We start from the raw sequence: 23,114 nt of genomic DNA on the forward strand, positions 1-23,114 counted from the left end.
ACATACTATACAGTAGGCCTACTTAACCCCTGCCCTATAGTACCTCCTCTTGTTACTTGATGAATTTTAAGTGGAATGCATGATTAAATTATGCACAGACTCATTGGATTAATTCAATGAAAAAGAACAATGCTGTTTTATTAACATAATGTCATTTACAATTCAGTGAAGTATAAAGAGTTTTAAATACATAGCCTAAGCTTAAAGCAGAAAAAATATTGCTGTTAATACATGCACCCTGCTTGGTATCAAACTTACCAATTAAAAATGTGTAATTCAATGCTTATTTTTCATACAGTCAATAGTCTTGATAAAAGAATAGATGATATCAGTAGGCTAATGAGATCTGCAGAAAAACTGAGTATGTGCCACTGATGCAACATTCATATAAAATGCATGTGTTTTTAAATTAATATTTTTAATCAGTCACTTGGCTAAGCCCAACATTTACTGATTTAAATATCAGTCAAACTAAATAATTGTTAGCAGTATCCACAGACAGGCACAGTGGTGCAAGATCACACATTGCTTATAGTGATAGCTTAAGTTACGTGAACAGTCAATAAGGCTGGCTCATGCAAATGTGGGTTTTCCATGCATTTTGCCTCAAGTGTCATCTTTCAGTGATGTGGGTTTCAATTATTACTTTTCCATACAGATACGGAAAGTACTTACAATGTGTGCTCAAGTAAAAATCCAATTTAGGTTTACCATCAGTCAAAACAAGTGATAAAATAATTGCATAAGTAAACAAGTCAACACTTACGAGGGTTCATATTATATTGACTAATTCAGCAAGAGTCAGTCCCAAGCCTGGATAAAGGAACGGAGTTGTGTCAAAGGCATATGGTGTGATACACAATACAAAAAATGAGAGTTGATGATTTGCTTTGGTGACTCTAAAATAGCGTCTGTAATATTACACCAGCTGCTTTTTTTATAATAGTGATATACTATTATTTTTGCTATTTCTGTAACTACCAAGACCCACAGTCAAGATACGGCATTAGAAAAAAAGGGTACTTGAGTACAAATATCTAGTAACATTTCCATATCTGTCAAATGGGTTTGACTTATTCCAAAGCATTTGCCTTGACAATCATGTGCTTTTTTCTGTATCCATAGTTGTGCTTTTCTAAAGATGCATATTAATTCATAATAGTGAAATGACTAAAGCGTATTTCATTATTGCTTTTGTAAACTCAACACACAAAATGGTTGAAAATGATAATGGTTGTGATATAGTGAAATGTAAACAAGTGCAAGTAAAAGCCATATTTCTGTAGTCAGGTACATACAATTCACTGTCTAAAAGAAGTGCATTTTTCTATTTAACAAGTAAACTCACTAGCCACTTTAGTAGGAATGCTTTCTTATGTTAACGTCACAACACTAAGATTCCTTAAAACATGCACTATTAGATAAACCTCCAGATAGGCACTCCAGACCAAGATTATGATTAAAGATCTGGAGAAGGGTCCTTGGGGTTGCACTGAAGTTGCCCACTGCTTATGACTTGTTACTCAGCGCTATACCACAGTGACATTTCTGTTTCGGGCATTTGACCCATCTTTCAAAGCTGTTGGGGCAAATTGTTAAGAGTAGTGGCTAGAGCACTTCAGGACCTAGGAAACTTTCCCCAGAACTTGTGTCAAGAGCTAAATATGGAGGATAAACCAATTGTACATGTTTTGGTTGTTAACTAATATAAGTGTATACCAAACAATGTGGCCAGTTTAATTCAAGTACTCAAATATTCTTTTGTCAAAGCAGCAAGCGTGTGTATTTTTCATGCTAAAATTCACATTTTGTGTCCAGTCTTCATTTAGTGTCCAGAGTCAGCAGGACCACTTGAGTAGTTTCTCATTGAGTCTAACCACAGAGGGTACAAAGTGGCACTCTGTGATAAAGTCCCCAGCAATGATGTTGAGGGCCCCTGGTTTGGCTCCTGGCGTCTGCTCTTTGACCCATTCCAGCAGCGCGGGGTATGTGGACATGACCAAATCCTTCAGTGTCTCAGTCGGGTGAGTGCAGATGTACTTCAGATCCTCTGTTAGATTGATTCCAGTCACAAAGAACCCTTCTGGGGGAAAAACACAATGTGATATGTTAGGATACTGGCAGTGGTACTAGTGCATGAAATAATGTATATTGTATTATCAACTCTTCTCTCTAATTATAGTGAATATTAGATGACATATATTTGCTTTACATAACTGTAGGTATAGCAGAAGTCTTAAAAATGTTCTTGCTTGTTTAAACTGTAGAATCTCTAACAAAAGAAGATGCAAAAATAAGAGTGTATTGTAATATTGTCAGTACAATTTGTGGCTGTGTGTGACAAATGCCAATAAGCTGTAAAGTTATAGTGCGTAGTAATAGTAGTAATAGTAGTAGCAGCAGCAGCAGCCTCAATAGTAAAATCAAATGTAAAGGTTGTGGGGTCTACCTGGCCGCCCATGTTGTTTCTTCAGTTCAAACACTTCGATGAGTGACTCCGCCTTGCACTTATTGGCCCACCAATAAGGTATATGAGGCCACAGCTCAGAGTGACAGCCTGACATGTTATGTTCGTAGGACACAATCACCTGGTATCCCATCGACCACAGGTTTCGGAGGGTTAACGGCTCCTGGAATCAAATGCAATTCACACATAAAGGGCAAATGTATTAATCTACCCCCAAAGAAACTGACAGTAGTTATTTGAAAGTGCCATGTAGTAAACAAAAGTGCAAGTGAGATCTTCTGCCCCCCCCCCCCCGTATACGTATTCAAACCAGTCAGAAATTAATAATTAATTCAACATGTTAAATAATGTAAGTCTTATGACTTAGTGACTTGTTTTTAAATAAATAAAAGAAAATCTAAAAAAATAAAACTGCTCACAATTCCATATATTATTTGTTCTAATGTAGCTTTTTTTGCAGTTCAGCATGTAAACCGTTTTATTTGCACCAATGGCGTTCATATGAGAAATGTGGTAATCCCTGGAAAGGTCAGTGAAGTAACTGGAACACCTGGGACACCATATGGATATACACAATTATACTATTATTGTAGAGATGTACTGGATACTATACTTTCAGATTTATATAATACAAGAACAAAGTCAACACACAGATATTCCAAACTCATATCATAACTGGAGCGAGTATTGTGGGAGTCTGATCCAAAGACACAACAGCACATGTATGGACAAATTGTAAACACTATGATTCTATGATTATTACAATTACGACACTTGCTAATTTGCTTTGCCAAGTGTGAATGCAAAATAGCAGAATTTCTGACCATTTTGGGGCAGATCTTGGAGGTAAAGGTGTTGCGAATGGTGGTCAACAGCAGCATGTGCAGCTCCTGGCTCAGTCCCAGGAAGTGACTGAAGGACAGGATCACCACCTCACCGGGATGAGTGTCCAACCACTCCCTGATCTCCAGCAAAACAGTCTGACAAATAAAGCAGAGTACATTATTTTTATGAGTCAAAGTATAGCAGGGGGTGTGGCCTTATACAGTGGTGGGTGTGGTCTTGTACAGCAGTGGGTGTGGTCTTGTACAGTGGTGGGTGTGGCCTTGTACAGTGGTGATAGTGGGCTTTACCTGTACAGTGATGGTGGTGTAGACTCCGTGGTAGAAGTACAAGTCGGTTGAGGGGTCATTAGGTCGATGCGCAATTCTGAGGTCACAGTATCGGATTCCACAGTCCAGCTGCTGCTTTATGTTGTACTCCTAAATATCAGAAAAAATGAATACATTATTGTTGTATCTTTTAACATGGTTGGTAATAAAAAGTACTATTAGAATGTACTGTACTATATTATAATAGACATTCTAATAGACCCACATTTAGGGCCCCTGGGACAAGAAGCCTCACATGGGGCCCTCTCCAATATAACTTGTCTACTCCCTAGAAAACTACTATGTATGTATGTAAACTACACTGTTGCTACTCCTAATTTGGTTAACGTTGGTAATTTTGTTGTCTAACATGTAAAGCACTTTGGCTCACCTCGGTTTGTAAATGAACTTGAACAGCGTCTGCTGCCATCACCACTACTTGAAGTGCTAGTTTGGTTCAACTCACTTTAACACCAAGGAGATTTTTTAAAACTATTACCTGAGTTACAGCCCACTTGTAGACAAAAGGCCTGATGAGGGGCTTCATGTATTTGTCCAGCTTTTGGAGCATGTCCGGCTGCAGCAGGTCCATTGGGGAGCGGTCATTCATGTCCAGGCAGTAGGTGATGGCATTGTGGCTGCCTGAATCAGAAACATGACAAATGCTGTCAATAACAATTAGGCTATTAATCGTATGAATATACCTCAACGCATTATGAAATTACACATTGTAACAACACATTGTTCACATTTACTCTTTTGTAAAGGAGCTTCTGGACATCCCGATTAAATAAAGGTAAAAACGAATAAAGTAAGGTAATAAAAATAAGCTATTCTAAAAACAGGAATAGTGTACCTGGGATAGCGAGGTGATACAGTGGGATGTCCCACAGAGGAGGGGGCAGGAGGGACATCCATCTGTCCATGGGCAGCTCAGCCAGACTCCACTCACCCATCCCAGACACCAGCACCGATGACATAAGCCTGGGGGTCACATTTATACCTTGTATATGACATTTTGACCACTTTTCACTCAATCATGATCTTTCTGCAACTGATGTGCACTGTCTCTTGCAGACCTACACAGGCAGTGGAACAATTTGTCTAATATTCTCACTGAATCCCTTCTAATACTTGTTGGGATTTTAGGCAAATAAAAAATGAATGTCCTATAATAATGGAGGCATTATCAGTGCTGCAGTGATAATAGCCTACTGTCTGCACACACTGTAGCCATCCTCATTGCCCAAAATTTATTTTCTGAAAGAGTTAAGCTGATATTCTTATGTGATTTGTTATTCTTCTAGAATGCATTATCCTCTAAAATCTTTTGTAACAGTTAATTTATGACTCACTTTGTGATCAGACTAAACACAGGGATGGTGAGACCTTGCCCTCCACTGTCCCATTGCAGACACACTCACACTTACTTGCTGCGTTAACTCCGTCCTGAATCAGCCGATAGAGCCGATCAGGGGAATGTGATGATGACTACACTTTAAACCATGCGCCCCGCAAACTGCCCCATCCGAGCGCCTCTCCAGACCTCACCACGGCTCTCCGAAACATATTTGGCCGATGCGCTTGGCTGTCCTCTCTTCATCTCTTCCACCTGTCTCCGTCTGGACGCTGCTGACGCCGGTCATAAACGTCAGCATCCTTTATTACAGAAACGTGCTGTGGTTAGTCCTGGTTGTTGTTGTGGCCGTGGCCAGGTGGAGCACGCTGTCAGGACGCTCCCGGTGTGTTAGCGGCGGTATGCGTCTGTCCTGAGCTGCTGCAATTTTACAAAAGAAAAGGCGGAACTGCACAGATCAGCAGAGGCGCTGCGAGGCGCTTCTCTTAAAGGACCCGAGCGCACCGTGCTCAAACAGGAAAAGGACATGCAAATTTCTACAGCTTCCCAGCTTCTCAGTTCACGCTTATACACGGAACCATAAACGTGTTAATACAGCCATTGTGCACATTCTGCACCCATGAAGACTGAAGATTCCCTTCAGAAGAACAATATCAATTATCCTGCTTTTAGTTTGTATAGACTGGTTCAATTTATTCTAATCAGCAGGCATTCTTTAACTTATGAGCTGAAAATTGAGGAAATCTCCTAATGCGCTTAATTAGTTAATGTTAGAGCTCCTCTGTTGTGCCCTGGAAACTCTTAGAAGTGCAATTATTAGCCTATAAAATTTCCTAGTAAATGAGTACGTTTTAAGTTACTTTTTCCATCTGCCTTTAGTCTCCTTTAAAAGTGCTTATGTGGTTTTGTGGATAATAGCAGGGATTATGTATGGAGCCCAGGACTAATTGACTCTAGTGACTATTGATTAAAGCTTCACTTAGTTTTACTTAGCTTCTTCAGCAGGTCAATAAACCCTGAAACAGCATTGGCCAGAGCAGGGAGAACAACTAAAATCAAGGAATCACAACTAGACCATGCAACCATGACTTGGAAATGCATAGGACTAGTGTTGGCAATGTAATTTAGCCTATTTGATATTGTTAGGATAGACCTTATTAAGACTGAGATGACTGAGTACATCTTCATGACACTCAAAGTATAAGAAAAAGTTGGACGGGCTATTAATATGTAACTGAGTAAGTGCTGCCCTCTACAGCCCGATTGGCGTTATAACAATAATATCCCATTTCATTTGCCATTATATTATTATACTTACATTCAGGACAATGAACAAAACCTAACTGATTTGAACTTTTTTATTTTTAAAATGTCCAAAAGGAGAAGTATAACATGAAATGGCTTTATGGACTTTGTAAACTGGTAAAGCACCATACAGACCTCAGTCATCCTACAGTCATAGCTCGAGCTCACAACAATAAAAACATGAACAGAACAGAGAAATGTTTGGCAGAAATAACTTAAAACAGATGAACAAGTAGCCAGCACCAAATGAAGCGTTCAATGCACCAAAAGAAGAGTTCAGTTTAGCTTTTAGCAAACCTGTAGTGAGATTGGTTCAGCAGGTTTAAGGGAAGGGGACTAGTGTTTTTGTATAACGCTTTAAAAGGCAAATGCCATAGAGCCTTTTACGGTTGAAGCCCTCATTAAGAACACTGAGTCAGAGCTGATTTAGTCTTGATTTCAGCTCAGTCAAGTAATGGTCCATTTCTAAACCAGGGTTTTCATAGTACAAAAACATGGAACAGTTTTTTAAGGCTGACTGCTTCAATGAAATTTTATCCTATTAGAGATTACACAATGGAGGCCAAATTATTAGTTGGGGAAGAAAAACTGCTGTGCTTAAAATCCAAAATACTGTTTTATCACAATATTGTTTTGGCTCAGTTTTTAGTTGATATATCATTATTGTTTTATTATTGTGGTTTGTGCTGCCTGCAAATTCTTATGCATAATATCAGGTCTTAAAGGAATTTAAACTTTAAATATGATTAGTTCGCACAACCACAAAATGCTGTCTGTGTGAATATGTTCAGCTTGGCCTTTAATACTTTGAATGCAACAATGGTCTTCAATGGTATACATTAAAAGGCATTTGCGTTTGAAACCAACACAAAACATGAAAAAGTCATTCAACATCTGTAGAAAACTGTGTACAAAACATTTCAGGCGAACAACTTGTAAAAATACTTTGAAACATCAGACTTCAACACTTTATATACAGCAGTATCTTGTAAGGCAGATTTAGTTACTCGTTCATGAAAGGGTACAATTTGAACAGATTACTGGCCAGTTTATGTGTAGGTGTTTTTGGAAAGAGTTTTATGTCTTATTATAGTCCTGACTCTCAAGACATTTATTTTGAGAGGAAAAGGCAGCAGACTATTTAGACTATATGGAACAATGTTTTATAGAGAATCTTGTGGACAGATCTTAAAGTCCAGGATCTAGTCAGGGATTAACATATATTTTGGAGTGAGTTGCCCTCAGGTTGCAATTGATAGGACCCTTTTGGAAGACCCAGGACTACCCCAGCAGTTGTCACCTCTGCCTGGGCTGTCTAGAGTTAAAAGCCTGCTTGCCTCTGCTTAAGCCTTTCCCAGAGTTTACTTTGGGCCCGTCCAGTGACAGTATCCTCTGCTGCTTGTATCTACCTTTTGCCTCGGTCTCGGAATCACTAAGCTCCAAGTCAGGACAGTAGCCATCGCTGTCTCGTGTGCCTTTAACTGAAACAGCCTTGGCACATAGTCCTTCTTTAGTTGCTCCTTTTTTGGACAGGTTTTCAGTGTTCATGTCTTCGGTTGCCCGGACTAAACTGATTGTAGCTTCTTTGAATGATTTCCCAAAATGCTCTATTGCAACTTTCCGAAAACTAGCCTTCTCCAGTGCTTTATTTGCTTCTGCGTCGCTTTTTGTCTGGCAAGAGTTGTCCATTTGTGCAACATATTTATCCAAAACCCCATTCAGTTTTGTCTTGCACACTTTACTGTCCTTGTTATGTTTTCCATTGGATGAGTGGCCTTGAAGAGCAGCATGCAGCGCTAAGGGTTTACCAGACGGTTTCACTTTTTTGTTTGATGAAGACAAGCGGCCATTGGAGCGCTCCTCTTTCTGGTTTCGAGGGTGGAGCAGAGGTTTGCCCTGTCCCTGCCCCTCTCCAGATGCTTGGTCGGTGACATTTAAACTGTTGTCCAGGCACAATGGACCGTTGGCTGATTTATTACTCATGTTTCCATTTTGACTTGTCGATTTGGGCATTTTGAGTTTCAGTGTTATCCGAGGAGGAGGGTGAAAGAGTGTATTCTCCACAGGGAATGATGCCGGAAGACCTGCAGATATGCATAAATATAATAAGGAATAATCAAAGTTCTTATTTTTATAATATCATCATTAAATATATACCTTTTTTTATTGTGCTGGCCTATCTAGAAATTCAGTGTCATTTTTGATCATTTTCTCACCTGCTGAGAACTCCTGGTCCATGAGTTTAACATGAAGACTGAACATCTGCTCCTGGGCCTTACTCTGCAGAAGCTTCAGCTTCTCTCGACGGCTCACCATGTAGCACAGGTTCCTCACCTGAAAACCACAGTTTATATGTCTGAATAGATATTGTGTATGTATAAAATCACCATAACACAAAGCATGTTCATTGATAGAACTCTTATTCTAATATTAGCTTAGGAAATATATTAAGTTGGTCTCATTCTATAAATCAATATATCAGGATACGGTATATATTTTTAAAGGCCTAACAACAGTTAACATTACCACATCAAATATATCTGAAATTTTCTTTTAAAAAATGTGAGACATAAAAAATATATATCAAGTGGGAAAATGAACTTGAGCCTTAAATGTGTCTGAAAATTGGGCAAGTTAAAACTGTAATGCAACTGTTCAAAAATTCTAAAACTTAAACTCTGCATTTTCAACCAAAGAAAATTTACTATCTTGACAAAGCCATTGGACATTGGTCTCCAAAGCCCTGTCTAACCATATGAAGTTTATTGTCTGGTACAAGTGACAGTCGATAAACACTGGACTTCTGACCAGGCAGATAAGTGAACTATGAGCTGCTCCCTGCTTCCTGTGAGTTTAGAGTGTAAAGTGACTGGGCACCCCTGATATAAACAAATGGCAGAGTGGATATGGCTCACCCTCTCCAGGTCCTGCCTGAGGTGCATGAACATCCTCATGCGTGTGTGGATACTGTCCTCCTGTGGCTGCAGCATTAGACTCTCCTCCTCCTCTGCGGGAGGCAGCAATGATTTGTTGAAGTTGTTTTTCCTCTTAAGTTTCCAGTACTGATAGATGAAGTCCACTCTGCGTTCAGACAGGTCGAGGCTTTTGGCTAAGTCATCTACTTGAATAAGTGTGTAGAACTCCTCCTCCAACTCCTGCAGCCTCTGAGCACGCTGCCCACCCTTCACTGCCTCCCCACTGGGTTTGGACCGGACTGGGCTCAGACCTGGCTCCCCACACTTAGGCTTGCTGTGTTTGAGGCAGAAGGATTTGAATTTGACCTCATCCCCTTCATCCAAAATGGTTTTCATCTCAAGGCTGTGCTCAAACGCACACGTCACATGGAAGGGGATGGTGCAGTTCTTCACCGAGCACTGGAGACACACGGAAAACAAAGAAGAAAAAACATCAGAAATATATGGAAACTAATTCAAAAGGCTGTGTGCTGACTACAGCATCATGTCAGGAGCATTTTGGTATACACTCACCTGTATACATGCTCCTGTCTTTATTTTGCACAGGCTGCAGATCAGAGACCAGCGACTCGGGGGAATATGGGACACCTTTGTAATGGGCTCCATTCTCTCTGGACAAGCAATGCTCACCTATGAAACAGAAAAAATAAAGATGTAAAAAAGGTGAATCAATAGCTTGGCAGCTATGGATGATACAGTAGTAAGACAATAGATTATCATGTTAAAATATGTTAGCAGATGACTGACCTCTGGTATCCACAGTGCACAGCTCACATGGCCCCACTTGGTTCCGGCCCGAGTGGCCTTCATGGCACCTCCTTTCTTGGGACAGAGCAGACACTGAGGGTCGATGCCCAGGACACAGGTCCGACAGAGCCAGTTCCCAACAGGCACTTTAACGATCCCATAACAAGCCTAAAGCAGAAGGGTTGATCAGAACACAATGCACAAAAATATGTAGTGGTGTCAGGTGAATCACACTGATCTTGTGTGTAGTCTAAAACAGAAGTGCGGACTTCTGTATAGTAAGAAATTCATTAATGCTAGATTTTGTTTCACTATGGTGTGACTGACATAGTGAAAACCTGAGACATTCTTGCTGTGAGTGGAGAGCGCTAGACACTAAGCTGTTGTTGATTATTATAGCGAACCCAGAAGCTGACCTGGTGAACACAGATGTTACACTTGTCACAGAAGACCATGTCATTGCCCTCTTCGCTGTCGGGCGAGCGGCACACGTCACAGATCACGTCTTCGTCATACTCAATGCCCAGACCCTCCACCGTCTCAATCGCGTGCTTCATGTTGTCGTGACATTGCCGCTCCAGTGCCTCTAGGGTACGCTCCATTGTCAGCTCATCTATTGACTCCTCCCCTGAAATACAGTTAAACCAAAATGCTTTTTTTATGCAACATATAAACAGGAAAAGTTCCTTCTAATCGTCTTGTTAACTGTCACAATTCTGGCACAGGTCAATACTATCAGGTAAATCCATGCCTTTAGCCTGTGTCAGAAACAGTTTTAGTCTGACCACAAGTTCTTAAACACCTTATGAAATTATGAAAATGCGCTGGCTTGAAAAACACATGTTTAAAGTTCTGTCTGTTTTTAATTGGACAACATAGTACTTTTAACTCACCCATGTGTGCCAGCTCTTTGTTGAGGTTGTGGAGCCAGTACAGGTCCATTTCGTCCAGATCATAACGACACATGGACTCTGCAAGCTCGCGGATGTTCACGTACCCCGGCTCTGTCAGGTCTGGGTTTGAGCACTGGATGTACTTCTTCTTATGAGTGTACAGCATCTCTTTAGATTTGTCTGCAACGACTCTGTAGTTAAAAAAGGAAATTAAGTGACTACAATAAAAAAATCTAGAATGCTGCTTGTAAATCGTATTCACAACCTTACATATACACATATATACACACACACACATATATATATATATATACATATATATATATATATATATATTATCATATTTTATGTGAAATGCAGTGAATGATAATGTTTTTGTTTCTTAAACAAAAAAAACTTCGCACTGAGCAGACAAAGCACTGTGAAATATCTCCAATGACATCAGTAGAGGGGGACAGAATTTATGTTGAAGAATAACAATCTCCCCAAAATAAAATTCCCAGCATCACATCATAAATATTGCAATATTACACAACAATAGTGAACTCTCTATTTTATAGTAGTTTCCCTCTATGTATCTGACAGCCTACCTGACTGAGGGCTGTGGGATTGTGTCTGGACTGGCCAGAACCTGTACGCCCTTCTCCCACTCCTGCTTCCATGTGTCGGCCAAAAGGTAAAAGTCTTCAGGGTTAATGTGGTGAGAGTCTGGCAACTTCATGGCACTGATCAAGTCTTTTCTGAACACCTAAATATAAAATCAGAAAAATATCATAAAAACTCACAGAGCTGTCACTGCACAATGGGAGATTGATTCACAATTTTGATTCAAGTGTCTCTGGTGTTTCTACTCTTCATTTCACAGCTGTTGTTAGACTTTTTTTTCCCTTTTTGTCCATTATTTGATAAAAGCTGTGAAGTTCCTGGGCATGTAAAACATCAAGGGAAAGTTGTAACTAACTCTTATTTCTCTAACTCTTACTTTCAGTCAAATCAACCAACTAATCTGGGACAAATCTGGAGCAGTTTCTAGCACAAACCCACAAATACAAAATTTAACAATTAATAATCCCTTTACAAGAGTTCCTGTAGTAGTTCCCACTTGGTGTCATGTTGCTGTGAGTTTATAGAAAAAAACAGTAAACGTTTTCACTGAAATTGTGAGAGTTAACACTGCTATATATCCCAATGTTTATTGTGCTATTTCTAAAATATTGATAATAAATTGTATTCTCACTTCAGCAGGTTTCTTCTGGCTAGAGGCGGGGGTTCCCGGTTTACTGCCATATTTGTTTGAAGAGCAGAAGGACGTTGATGGACCTGGACAAAAAAGTAAATAATCAGTTCTCTTTGAAAGCTTTGTCATATTTTGTAACTACAGTAGACTTACTCTCATTGTCAGAACTGTCACTACTGCTGGAGGACCTGATGCGTTTCATCCTGTATCATCCTGTAGAAAAGTATCATTGTGTTAACATAAAGAAACTAAATACAAGTTAAACATTTGTTTTGGTAAATAAACCAAACCACTCTTCTAGTGTGATACCTCACCATAAATTTCAAATGGAAGAGCATGCTAGTAGAGATTTCAGTCAGTTTTCATCTGTGTAGTTTCATACCTGCAAAAACATATTAGGACAGGTTAAAGTACATGGCTATAGATATGGGCACAATAATAATAATGTGACATATTTGCACATCATGTTGCATTGGCCTACTGAACCACTGGGTCAAACTTAGCATTATGGTTGTAGCTGCGAATACAGTGCTCTGCTTCAACAGACAGGACATGCCTTACATTCCCCATGAGGAAGGAGGGCACGAGGGGGGAGACAAGAAATATATCCTGCCCCATACCGTAATATAGAGCAAATTTTATATACTTAAAAGTTGAATTTATAGAAGTAAAAAAACTGTGATACTGTGATATTCAATTTATACAAGTCAGGTCAGCAGCAATTTTACCAACTGATTCAAAACCACAATATTACTGCTTCTAAACTTCACTCTAGTAATGTTTTTTTATTTATTTTTTTGTCAAAACAGGTAAAATCTGCATGCTGTTATGTCAATTTAAAAGTTTAATTTTCGCCATGAAGTTATAAGTGAATTATCATTGTCAAGTGTGCCATGGTGCAAAATTCACAACTGCCTACAGTCAGATTCACTTCTACAAAATTAGGAGAAAATTTAAAGTATAACAACTGGCTCTTTGCATCAAAAAGGTTCATGCAAACCTAACAGCTGCCAAGAGCATGGAGGAAAGCACATGGAGGAGTAAACAAGAAACAAAAGTAGTAGCACTGTAATATTAAGATCTAGAAAGAAGAAGAAAACTTTTTTGCATAAATTATAGTGTGAGACTACTTTTAGCTGCATATTCACTAAACTTTTTAATACTGTTAGTACACATAACAGTCTGCAAAATGGTCTTGTGTGCATGTAATTCGCAGCTTCATAAAATGTGACAAAATTACCCTGTGCAAGAACAATGTGACAGCTGTATACTAGAATCTAAATTGGACATCAATGTTACTAAAATAACACAATCGCATGCTTTGTAAATTCATTCTGCCACTTATGCTACAATAACAAAGGTAGCGAATATAAAGGAATGCCATGATTGTGCACAACCCTCTACGACAAATAGAGCAGTGGGGGGCTGGGCGGCTGCACAGGGAGCGGATGTGACGTGGGGATTACAATGTGGAGCCACGGAGGGAAAAACGACTATAAAGCGTCCAGTAATCCACGCTTTAACATCGTACCACATGAATTATTACACATTTTGATTTGTACAACTGTAAAGTATTTAAGAGTCACAAAATCAAGACGCAGAACTTGCAGTGAAGCCCGAAATAACAATGTATTGGCGCCAAATCCACGTTATACACGACTAGGCTGTGGAGGAATCAAACATGGGCGCCACCTTTAATAATGTCACTTCCTACATAGAGCCAGTATTATACAGATTTATCCAAAGCCATGCGTAATTTAAGAAGATGTAGCGCCAAAAGTCGCCTCTCGGGTTACAAAAATCGGTCTAAAATTGATAAAAGACTGGAGAAATAGACCGTGGCCTACCTCCACATTCATGGCAAATCCAGGCACAGCATATTGTCCATGCCCACTGCCTTACCTCCAAAACTCCGCTTTAGATACCAGCCGCAAATCAGGTTATAACGCGGGTACAACCGGTCCAAACGTGGCTGTTACTTGGTGGGTTTTGGTAGTGTTTGTAAATCTGCAGAGAGGAGCTCCAGGGTCGCTTATCCACTACCATACACCACTATATAGCACACCACTACACACACACACACACACACAGCACAACAGCTCTATTGTACCGCGCCTCCCGCCGGGTCCTAAACTCCGCCGCAGCGCCCAGCAGGGTGCGCAAGATTCTTCCTCAGTCTGCACTCAAACTTTACACATTACACATAAATGCAGCTGATTGTAATAATACCATGCTTATATCTTAATTATTCTGCATCAATTATAAACACTACACTAGACTAAACTTCTCAGATATATCATACTGTACCAAAAACTACTGCCCCCTCATGGTCACTCACGCAAGGCTCTCGTCCATCGGAGCTCTGTGCGCTCCGTGGCTGGGAGGAGGAGGGGGTGCCACTATGGATCTGGGTGCCACAGGCGCAGGGGTACGAGAGGTACCAGGTACGAGGTACGGGTAGGTGTGCCGGGTCTGCAGCACATTACAGTCTTCTGATTTGAAAAAGATAACTAATGGCCACTGATATGGCATCTTGACCCGTAGTATGCTTTGTTTGCTTTGTTTGACTAAATCAGTGGCAATGTTTACATACACACCACAAATCTGACCTAAATTGTCAGATTATTAAAATGAAATGTTAGCCTACATCTGTGTTATTTTATGTTCTATCTTTGTGTAAATATGTTAAGTATCTTAAATATCATTCATTTAATTTGACACGTGTCACCAGATGTTATGATTTTATTAAATTTATTTTTGGGGGCATGCAAACACACCAAAAATCAGATTTGACCAGTACTGGCCATAACATTTACCTACTGATAACACAAAGCTAGTCTAAATGGTTAGATATACTTTTTGACTTTGACTAACTTTTGGCTGACTTTGGTCCTGTTAAAAAAAGATATACCATAAGAATAAAACAACAAGAAACAAACAGTTAGACAAATATAATGCCACTATATGCCACTTCTTCTTCCAGAGATTTAGCAACCCAATCCAGGCTTTGACTTTGCTGCAGCACACCAGCTGCAGTTAGAGTCTGAATTTTTGTGCAGATGAAGGTGCGAGGTGTGGAGGTAATAGGGAAGGCTTCCACTACAAGAAAGACGCCATACTGGCCCTGGACAACCTCCAACAGAACAACACAAGATAAGGGCCTAAGAGGGAGAGGTGAGAGCAGAGGAGACTGTGGAGCGGGAGGAGTTACAGGAAGTACTTTAGAAGCAAACAGAGGAAAGTACCAAGGGTGAATCTGGAGAAAATCTTTTAGGTGTACATAAAGAATCAGAGCAACAGGGCCCTGTCTGTCTAGAAAACAGTGACTGTAGACCTGGGTTAGACTGTTATTGTGAATATGGATTACAAAAGTAGGAGTGCTCTTCGTGACCGTCCTTAAAAGTGGAAAGTGGACAAAGAAGAAATAGAGTACTTCTGAACCCAAAAGCTCCTTTTATCTCCACCAATCTTACTGAAGAGAGAGCTGCAGGTCCAGAGAAAGAGACATATTTTTCATATGGGACCAATGAAGAGATAACTCCTTCTGGGGCTTCTCAATGCATGGTAATTTAGAGGAAGCAACGGGGGAAGAGATAACAGCTACATGGGGAGTAGCTCAAATGGATAAGGTATGAGATATAGATAAGATAAAATGCTGTATGAGGAACAGAGTGTGGACGAGTACCAGACAGACAATAGGTCTGACTCTTTGGATGACACTCAGGAGTCCACAGTCTACCAGCTCTTTGTTTTACATCATCCAAGGCGAGTCGCTCACAGAGGAACTGGTGAGAGCTGGGGACATGTCAGGTCCCAATGCTCATCCAGGTACATCCACAGCTCCAAATCAAAGACCAACATGTGCGCCCTACAGTCCAAAAAGAGGCACTGTTTGAACATGAGACCAGGGTCTGTCAGAGGGACAAGGACAGGTAGGAGGAGAGAGGAAGAAAAGAGAGTATGAAGAAGGTAAAAGATATAAGGATTCAGGAATGGTTTTCTGTGTTTAAAGACTACAACGTCTCCAGGGAGCAGATGAAGAAGGTCATGGAGGAGGACATGCTGGAAGTGTGGAATGAGTTTGAGAATCCACTGGAGCTGGTGAAGATGGCACAGTCGCCAAAGGACACCAATTTTAAAAAAGCCCTGTGGAAGCACTTGATGCACTGATACAATGCCCTGAGGTACTCCAGGGAGAGCAAGAAATGATGTGTCTTCCCTCCTGCCCCCTGCCCAGTCCTGGACCAACCAGCCTGTCCATGAAGCAACTCTCTCGCTCTCAATGCACCTGTGATTTTTACAATGTTTTACTAACCTTAAAGGAGCAACTTTTCAAATACATAAAGCAAATAAGGATGCTTGTGGATTTATGTGAATTGAAATGGATCAGTATTCTTCTCCCAGCAGCTTCTTCCTGCCATGGAGCTTGCCTTTGTGTGTCTGATGTGGTCGTGTCTTGGCAAAGAGCAGCAGGCTCACTGTTGTTCCACACACTAGTCAGTAATATACGGTCAAACAACCACGTTCTGCAGAATATAATGTAAACTCATGCTTAAAATGTGATGAATAAAGTCAAAACACAAGCTTTCTGACACAAATACATTTTACTAAAAAGTATTTTATGTAATACACATTGTTTTGTTCTATACAAAACATAGATGTAAAAAATGTGTTACATATATTTACTACATAAACCAGCCCACCCAGAAATAGAAAATTTTACATGTCTCCTAAAACAAACAGCAATGAACAGGCTAAAATTCTGACAATTCAGCTTTGGCCTAACTGATAACAACTCATGTATAAACCTAGAACTTGCACATTACATTCACATACACAAAGGCATTTACCTAAACCACATTTACAAATAAATCAAAAGTAAAAATATGATTTAAAATATAAAACATTTCCCTTAGGCAGATTGCTTCAAACATTGTTAAAACAGCAATGGTATGTACAAATAATAAACAAACCGGCTAACCTGTAACTTAGTTACATGAAAAAGTACAATAAAAAAATACATTCATAGAAAATAAATATTACAGCATTCTTAGTGAATGAGTGTTCATTTATAGCAGGTGTCTCTTAGTCAGCCTTTTAAATGCAAGCATTTTAAAGATTTACAAAACATTATATGATCAACTATTTTTGGAAAATTAACATAGAAATGTTTTCAGTAATAGAACATAGTCAAAGTGAAAAACAAACTTCTGTTTAATTTGTGTAAAAAAAAAAAAAAAAATTCCAACCCTGAATTATGACTACTAAATAAAATGCTTAACTATTTCACCCAGTGTCTTTTAAATTGTGCTATGTGTGCTTCACATCATTGAACTGAACTATTAAAAATCAATAAGTCATGCTCTGTTATATCACTACAGTAAACAGAACACACTGCAAGGAATCTGATTGGCTCATGTTGAAACTTGTTGCTCACAGTCCCATCTGCATGTCAGCAAAGTTGAAGAAATTGTCCACATCGCGAGATGAAGTGTTTTTGTTATCAGACACAAACACCTACAGAAAATAAATGGGTTAAATTATGTTTACAGAGCCAGTGAAGTAATACTATGTGTGTAATCCAATATAGGCCTACTGGAATTCACATTCATTTAGTCTGTCACATTACTAAGATTAAGATATTTCTCTGGAATAACTCTTGACCAAATGACCAAAGCACAAAATGATACATAAATTGTGCTCTAGATGTTCTAAATTGCAATTTAATTTAAGTTATGATCATTTGTTTACCTGAATTCCTGTGATTTTTGTGAATTCACAAACTCACAAAAATAATCTTGTAAAGTTCCTGCTTCTGCTTTTGGGGTCAAACCACCAGTGGTTGGAACAATTGACCAGTCACAGGGACTTTCCAGGTCAGTAACAAGATTGTTCTTTTAATTTTAGCACTACCCAGCCCTGCTTATTTTACTACTACGGGAGGACCCATCATTGTCTTCTCTATTAGGGTTAAACACTGTATAGATGATTAAATACCTTGGTGCCACTGAACACTTCGTTGGCGATGCTCTTGCAGGCTTCAACAACCCCATCCCCGTTGAGCTCCATCGCAATAACTGGACCTAAAGAGAAGTATTAAACTATTTTAGAGAGGTTCTGCACAACACTGCAAAGGAAAATCTTCATTGTTGCAGAACTATCATGTATGACAAATGTTTTCCAGCACACCTGTGATTTCACCCAGAAGTAGTCCCTTTATGTATAAGTACCTACAAAATGTTTAAATCCATCATTTTTAATTACAACATAAAAATTTAAACTGAATCATCCATGTCAAATGAATATCTGAATATATACAGTGTCATTGCACTCCAAGCAGGGTCAGCAACAGCTTAAGAGACTGTACCAGAAAATGTGAAGTTCAAAACCAACTCTCATCATTATAAGTTGTTGAAGTGTTACAGAGCAGCCAAATACTGTTATATGAGGAGAGAGGAGAGGATGAGTACGTCTTTAATGTATAGAAATGATAGAGGCAGAAAAGCACTATGGACATTTGTAGATTTTTCTACCTTGCATGAACTTAATTACAGGCTTATTTCTTTTGCCAAAGTACTTGTTTTTTCACCTGCATGTTTCCAAGGAGATTTAAATTTTAGACATGCTTCCTGTTCTGTATGTTTGCTATCACTGCAAAGTATGGCCATCTTCCTGGAGAAATGATGGGTTCAACCCCTTCAGACATGTTACCATAAGGCTGTTGTGGTATTGATATTTTGGAGAGGCTTGCATTATTGTAGAAGTTTTCTCTAGAAATACAATATTTCAAAAGACTGAAAAATGCCTTCATGTTGGCTGCCTGAATTTCAATAAAAGGGTTACCTTAGTGCTGCATATAAACTATTTGCTCTTTACTTAGGGTATTGAAAATACTCTTTAATGTCCAATAAAACTAGCTCAGATTTCACAGAGGAAAAAATGAATGCAAAGATACGCATAGGTAAATGTCGGCAGTACCTTTGGTGATGCACTCCACCAGCTCCTCTGCATTGCTCTGGAAAACCCTCTTCACATCTTCAGGCCGCATTGACACCTCTTTAGTCTGGATGAGCACAAAACCTTTTGCCGTGGCCTGAACACGAGGCACATGTTATAACAGTGACACAGAGCTCATACCTCACTGATGACACAGTGCATATTTTGGCAACATTACATACACTCCAGCAATGTTTAAACCACAGCGTTGAGTCGAATAACTGTAACTACGCCTGCTCTCTATACATACACTTTTCATTTCCATATACTACAGTATATGGAAATGAAAAGGGAAAAAAAAATCTCACATTATGATGTGAGATACTTGATACATCTTTATTATCTTTTACTGAAGTTAAAACTCATCTCTGAACCTTTAGCTTACTTCCTGTCGAGTTTCAGTGTGTCATTTTTGTTTCCTTATTTGTACAGGACATTGAGAAACCTCATGACTGAATGCTTTAGAAAATGTCACTTGGGGATACAAGCATTTAGCTTTGGTTCTTTCTTACCTCATCAATGAGTTTGCGTGCATTTGGAGTTGTGTACTCCCCAGCGAAAAACACAAATAGACAGGACTCATCACTTTCTTTTCGTCTACCTCCCTTTGTTAGAGGCACAATACTCCGCTCCGGTTCAGTGAAGATCCGAACTGATTTGAACTCAGACTCTGGATCTGGTAAAGGAACATAGTCCAAAACTGCAGCAGACTCTGGCAACAAGCTCCAATTATTCTCCCCAGATACGGGTGTAAAGTCATGAATATTGCTCCAGTTGTTGTTGAAAATACTGAGCCCTGCATCCTGGAAGTGATAGGCCAGCTCTGGGTAGTAGTACTGGAAGCAACTGAACTTCATCCCAGTGGACGATTCAATTATGGGCTGAGTGGCACAGCAAAGAAACACCTCCATCTTTTTACAGTCCCTGGTTCTAAACTGCTGACAGGCCACCACACACTTGATGTCCTTACAGTCCCTAAAAAACACACTGCCTTTGACAGGTCCAAGGAAGATACGACAGTTCACACAGTCATCAATTGTAATAGTGGCAGAGTGGTCAAACACATAGATGTTGCAGTTTTCACACTCTTGGATTACGAACTGTTGTCCGTTCAGTTTCCCAGGTAGCCTCCCCGCAGTGACATCTTTGAGCCCTGTGAGCATAAAGTCCTTAGGGTCGACCTGTGTAATGGAAAACAATGTTATGTTATGTGCAAACTGGGAAGTGACACACTGCTGCTGCACATAAACAAACAGCTAATCAAGCAAATTGAGATATACATTATGATCATATAAGTAGATCATTTACTTCACCAAAACGGAAGTTTACTTCACAGCACCTTGTTTTAGTCGCGTAAACCCTGCTCAGAGCATAGTCAGCTGTCCGCCCTTGTGCTTTGCTGTGTGTGCCGTGTAATAATCCGATAATAAGATAAAGTTGGTAACATGGAGAGCCTTAACGCTAAATCTAAACGTTGCAGTGTTGTGAGTGCATACAAAAGCAAAACAAAGTAACAAACTTAGGTGGAGCTAAACTTAAATCTGTTACCCTGATAACAGGAAGGGAGGGATTATGCCTTATATGACTAATATAGACAATCATCAAGACGAAATAGAGCAGTCAAAGACAGTGCCAATGTTATAGCGGCTTTATCCTGATCATCTGTCGCTGTTTAACCCATTCGTAATGCTTCACTTGGTGCACTCAGGTTGATTCATTGTGATTATAATATCTTCTTCAGTTTGTCTCCGTGTCATGCTCTACTAAAAGCAAATAAAAGCACATTCACGTAGATATTTTGTTAGTTTATTATTAATAATTATCGTAGTACCTTTTCCCGTTTGTCCCAGCTGTACTGTTTCTGGGGCTCTTCGGTGTTGTTGCCAAGGGGAACCGCGTTGCTTGTGGCGGAGGTTTCGACAGTCGTCGTCGTTGGCGCAGGTTCCTCTTTCCCTTCTGACTTTCTTTTGGATTTTTTCGAAAAGAAGCACCCCATTTTAGCTTCTAATCCGCCCCAATATAAAAACACTTGTATATGAGTGTCGCAGAATGAGTGATCTGGAAAGGCGTGAGGCAGCAGCTTACGTACACTTCAGTTGACAAGATTTTTTTTTAGCTTCCCGTTTTGCAGCCAATGAGCGCTGCGCCCGCCCTGACGCTGACCAATCAGAGCGCTCAAAGCTTACGTACTGCTCAAGAGGCGTGTAGGAGAAGCGTGGGCGTATTTAGTTTAGTTTTATCCAAAATATTATATGGCGAATTTAAAACATAAAAAAAAAAAAATAAAAAATGTAAATGCTATTGACATTTATTTTGCCGTGATAGATGTGTGTTCAGGTTATAATCATAGATAAAACAGCTAAGGCAATCAAAACACAACTGGCAAACTACTTTCAGAAAATATAGAAACTTAGATTTAAACTTAAATAAATGGTAATAATAAATTCTAAATAAGTAGCAAAAACAAGAGAAAAGTAGCAAGAGACAGGTGTCAATTAAGGCATAATTATATAAATGCACAAGTACAAGACAAAATAAAATAGAAAAATAAGATATAAAATATAAAATCTCTAAAATATAAATATAAATATAAAATTTGAGACACTGATTGTATTTATTTATATTTCAAGAAATGCATAAATAGCATGTGGACTTAAAGGTAACTTCTCTGGTGGAGGACCTGCCACCTGCTTTTCTCCATGGAGGTGTTATTGCTTTGCCAGAAATGTTTTACCGTGTGCCTTTAAACCTTTCTATCTTAGTGAAGACTATACCAGATCAAGTTATTGGTCAGATCTGTGGAGAGGCAACCCCACTCACATTTCAAACACCTGTTTTTCTATGTGATTTCTATGCTTTTAAAACTTGCTTTTTCAAAACATTTTTTATAAATGTATGGTAGCTCTGTTTAATGTCATATTGTGGAACATTCTAAGCAGAGCAATGGCATATCCATAGAAACAAAAAGGTGACGGACCCCCAACCTAAAAGATACATAATGCATCTTTAAGTATTTGAGTGGATTTGTAGGCTTATAGGAAAATATCTAGAACCTACATAACACCATCTTTTAGAAGTGGAGGTGAGAATCCAATAATCCAAGTTTCAGTAAAAATAAAATATCTGCAGAAATACCCGAGTAGCTACAGTATAACTATTTATTTAATTAATTAGGCCTAATTATTGTTGTCAACTTGTTGGTCAAATCCTGTCACTTATACATTCACAGAAGAGTATAGCACAACTAAAACTTAGGCAACAATGTATCACTCAAGTAAAAGAAGCCTAATAATGAAAACTTGAAAATAAATAAATAAATAAATAAATAATAAATAAAAATAAGCAACAAAACCAACCTTGCTATATGATTTCACACTATGCAACACACAACAAGAACACTGATTTAACCAGAACTTTCCTGGAAAATAATAAAACTATTCAGAGCACTGTGCAAAGATTAGCCAGAATAACCTGCTCGGGCCCCTCATGCCACAGAGACTGATCTGCACTTAACAGTGGATAATATAATTTAGTGTGTAGATGATACAAATAAATAACACACCAAACCTATATATATTTTGCTATATAAAACAATTTCAAACTTTAAAATTAGATTTATGGGGTATAATTATTTTATTTTCATAAATAGGCATGTGGATTAATGGGTTATTTGTCCAGTTACACTCTCAAACACACACTCATTTGTAAGAATAAAGTGTGTATTGCTAGACTATGTGATTGAGCCACTCCTGGCCGCAACAGGTCTGTGTAGTGGTGATAAAAAATAAATCTGATCCATGTGATGCTATTAGGTGATATGGTCCTATTGTGTAATGCTTTTCTGTGCAACTCAAATTTTCACCCACTTCTTTTTCTTGGTCAACGTCTGTGAAGTGACAGTTGAAATGAGAGACCGCAGATGGTTTTAGTTACCGCCATAATGGGAATATACACCTAATAACTGCATGAACTGTAGGCTAATCTAA

At 39.1% G+C, this 23,114-nt stretch overlaps 3 protein-coding genes across 7 annotated transcripts; all 3 read right to left on the bottom strand.

The window, feature by feature from the left end:
- Positions 1 to 1,228: 1,228 nt before the first annotated feature.
- Positions 1,229 to 5,421, bottom strand: plcxd1 (phosphatidylinositol-specific phospholipase C, X domain containing 1). 4 transcript variants are annotated; one of them, XM_055165334.1, is made up of 7 exons: positions 5,170 to 5,421; positions 4,475 to 4,602; positions 4,118 to 4,260; positions 3,601 to 3,729; positions 3,292 to 3,447; positions 2,450 to 2,630; positions 1,229 to 2,080 (listed from the first exon to the last, which is right to left on the bottom strand). In XM_055165334.1, exons 1-7 carry the CDS (start codon positions 5,274 to 5,276, stop codon positions 1,839 to 1,841), a joined length of 1,086 nt encoding a protein of 361 aa, XP_055021309.1. In that variant the 5' UTR covers positions 5,277 to 5,421; the 3' UTR covers positions 1,229 to 1,838. The 4 variants fall into 4 exon arrangements, with proteins under 4 accessions (XP_055021309.1, XP_055021308.1, XP_020774558.1 ...); XM_055165333.1 differs by having other exon boundaries at positions 1,229 to 2,083; positions 5,170 to 5,420; XM_020918899.2 differs by having other exon boundaries at positions 1,229 to 2,083; positions 5,049 to 5,419.
- An 898-nt stretch (positions 5,422 to 6,319) lies between these two features.
- Positions 6,320 to 14,212, bottom strand: jade3 (jade family PHD finger 3). Of its 2 annotated transcripts, none has more exons than XM_055165026.1 (12): positions 14,035 to 14,212; positions 12,447 to 12,514; positions 12,286 to 12,345; positions 12,133 to 12,215; positions 11,486 to 11,643; positions 10,896 to 11,086; positions 10,419 to 10,630; positions 10,003 to 10,170; positions 9,769 to 9,885; positions 9,196 to 9,654; positions 8,497 to 8,614; positions 6,320 to 8,364 (listed from the first exon to the last, which is right to left on the bottom strand). In XM_055165026.1, the coding sequence occupies exons 3-12, from the start codon at positions 12,332 to 12,334 to the stop codon at positions 7,577 to 7,579; spliced, it is 2,343 nt and encodes a 780-aa protein (XP_055021001.1). In that variant the 5' UTR covers positions 12,335 to 12,345; positions 12,447 to 12,514; positions 14,035 to 14,212; the 3' UTR covers positions 6,320 to 7,576. The 2 variants fall into 2 exon arrangements, with proteins under 2 accessions (XP_055021001.1, XP_055021002.1); XM_055165027.1 differs by having other exon boundaries at positions 13,980 to 14,212.
- Positions 14,213 to 16,717: 2,505 nt separating this feature from the next.
- On the bottom strand, positions 16,718 to 21,218 carry rp2 (RP2 activator of ARL3 GTPase). Its single transcript, XM_020918751.2, has 5 exons — positions 20,960 to 21,218; positions 19,641 to 20,309; positions 19,111 to 19,225; positions 18,130 to 18,215; positions 16,718 to 17,649 (listed from the first exon to the last, which is right to left on the bottom strand). The coding sequence occupies exons 1-5, from the start codon at positions 21,122 to 21,124 to the stop codon at positions 17,566 to 17,568; spliced, it is 1,119 nt and encodes a 372-aa protein (XP_020774410.2). The 5' UTR covers positions 21,125 to 21,218; the 3' UTR covers positions 16,718 to 17,565.
- Positions 21,219 to 23,114: the final 1,896 nt, after the last annotated feature.

Source organism: Boleophthalmus pectinirostris, unplaced genomic scaffold (genome assembly GCF_026225935.1).
Source record: "Boleophthalmus pectinirostris isolate CB_2022bp ecotype Guang Dong unplaced genomic scaffold, ASM2622593v1 HiC_scaffold_7, whole genome shotgun sequence".
NCBI classification, from domain to species: domain Eukaryota; kingdom Metazoa; phylum Chordata; class Actinopteri; order Gobiiformes; family Gobiidae; genus Boleophthalmus; species Boleophthalmus pectinirostris.

Bases quoted from the DNA above. Each gene is read 5' to 3' on its own strand.
- rp2 (XM_020918751.2), bottom strand. From the start codon at position 21,124: ATGGGGTGCTTCTTTTCGAAAAAATCCAAAAGAAAGTCAGAAGGGAAA. The intron at 20,310-20,959 runs GTACTACGATAA...TCCATTACACAG, and splicing joins GCTGGGACAAACGGGAAAAG to GTCGACCCTAAGGACTTTAT. The intron at 17,650-18,129 runs GTATTTAATCAT...TATTTTCTGTAG, and splicing joins AAGTGTTCAGTGGCACCAAG to GTGTTTGTGTCTGATAACAA.
- jade3 (XM_055165026.1), bottom strand. From the start codon at position 12,334: ATGAAACGCATCAGGTCCTCCAGCAGTAGTGACAGTTCTGACAATGAG. The intron at 11,644-12,132 runs GTGAGAATACAA...TTTTATATTTAG, and splicing joins GCCAGAAGAAACCTGCTGAA to GTGTTCAGAAAAGACTTGAT. The intron at 10,631-10,895 runs GTGAGTTAAAAG...ACTGTATTTCAG, and splicing joins CAAAGAGCTGGCACACATGG to GGGAGGAGTCAATAGATGAG.
- plcxd1 (XM_055165333.1), bottom strand. From the start codon at position 5,276: ATGCTGACGTTTATGACCGGCGTCAGCAGCGTCCAGACGGAGACAGGT. The intron at 3,730-4,117 runs GTAATAGTTTTA...TCTGATATTTAG, and splicing joins ACAAGTGGGCTGTAACTCAG to GAGTACAACATAAAGCAGCA. The intron at 2,084-2,449 runs GTAGACCCCACA...TTTTTCCCCCAG, and splicing joins GAAACAACATGGGCGGCCAG to AAGGGTTCTTTGTGACTGGA.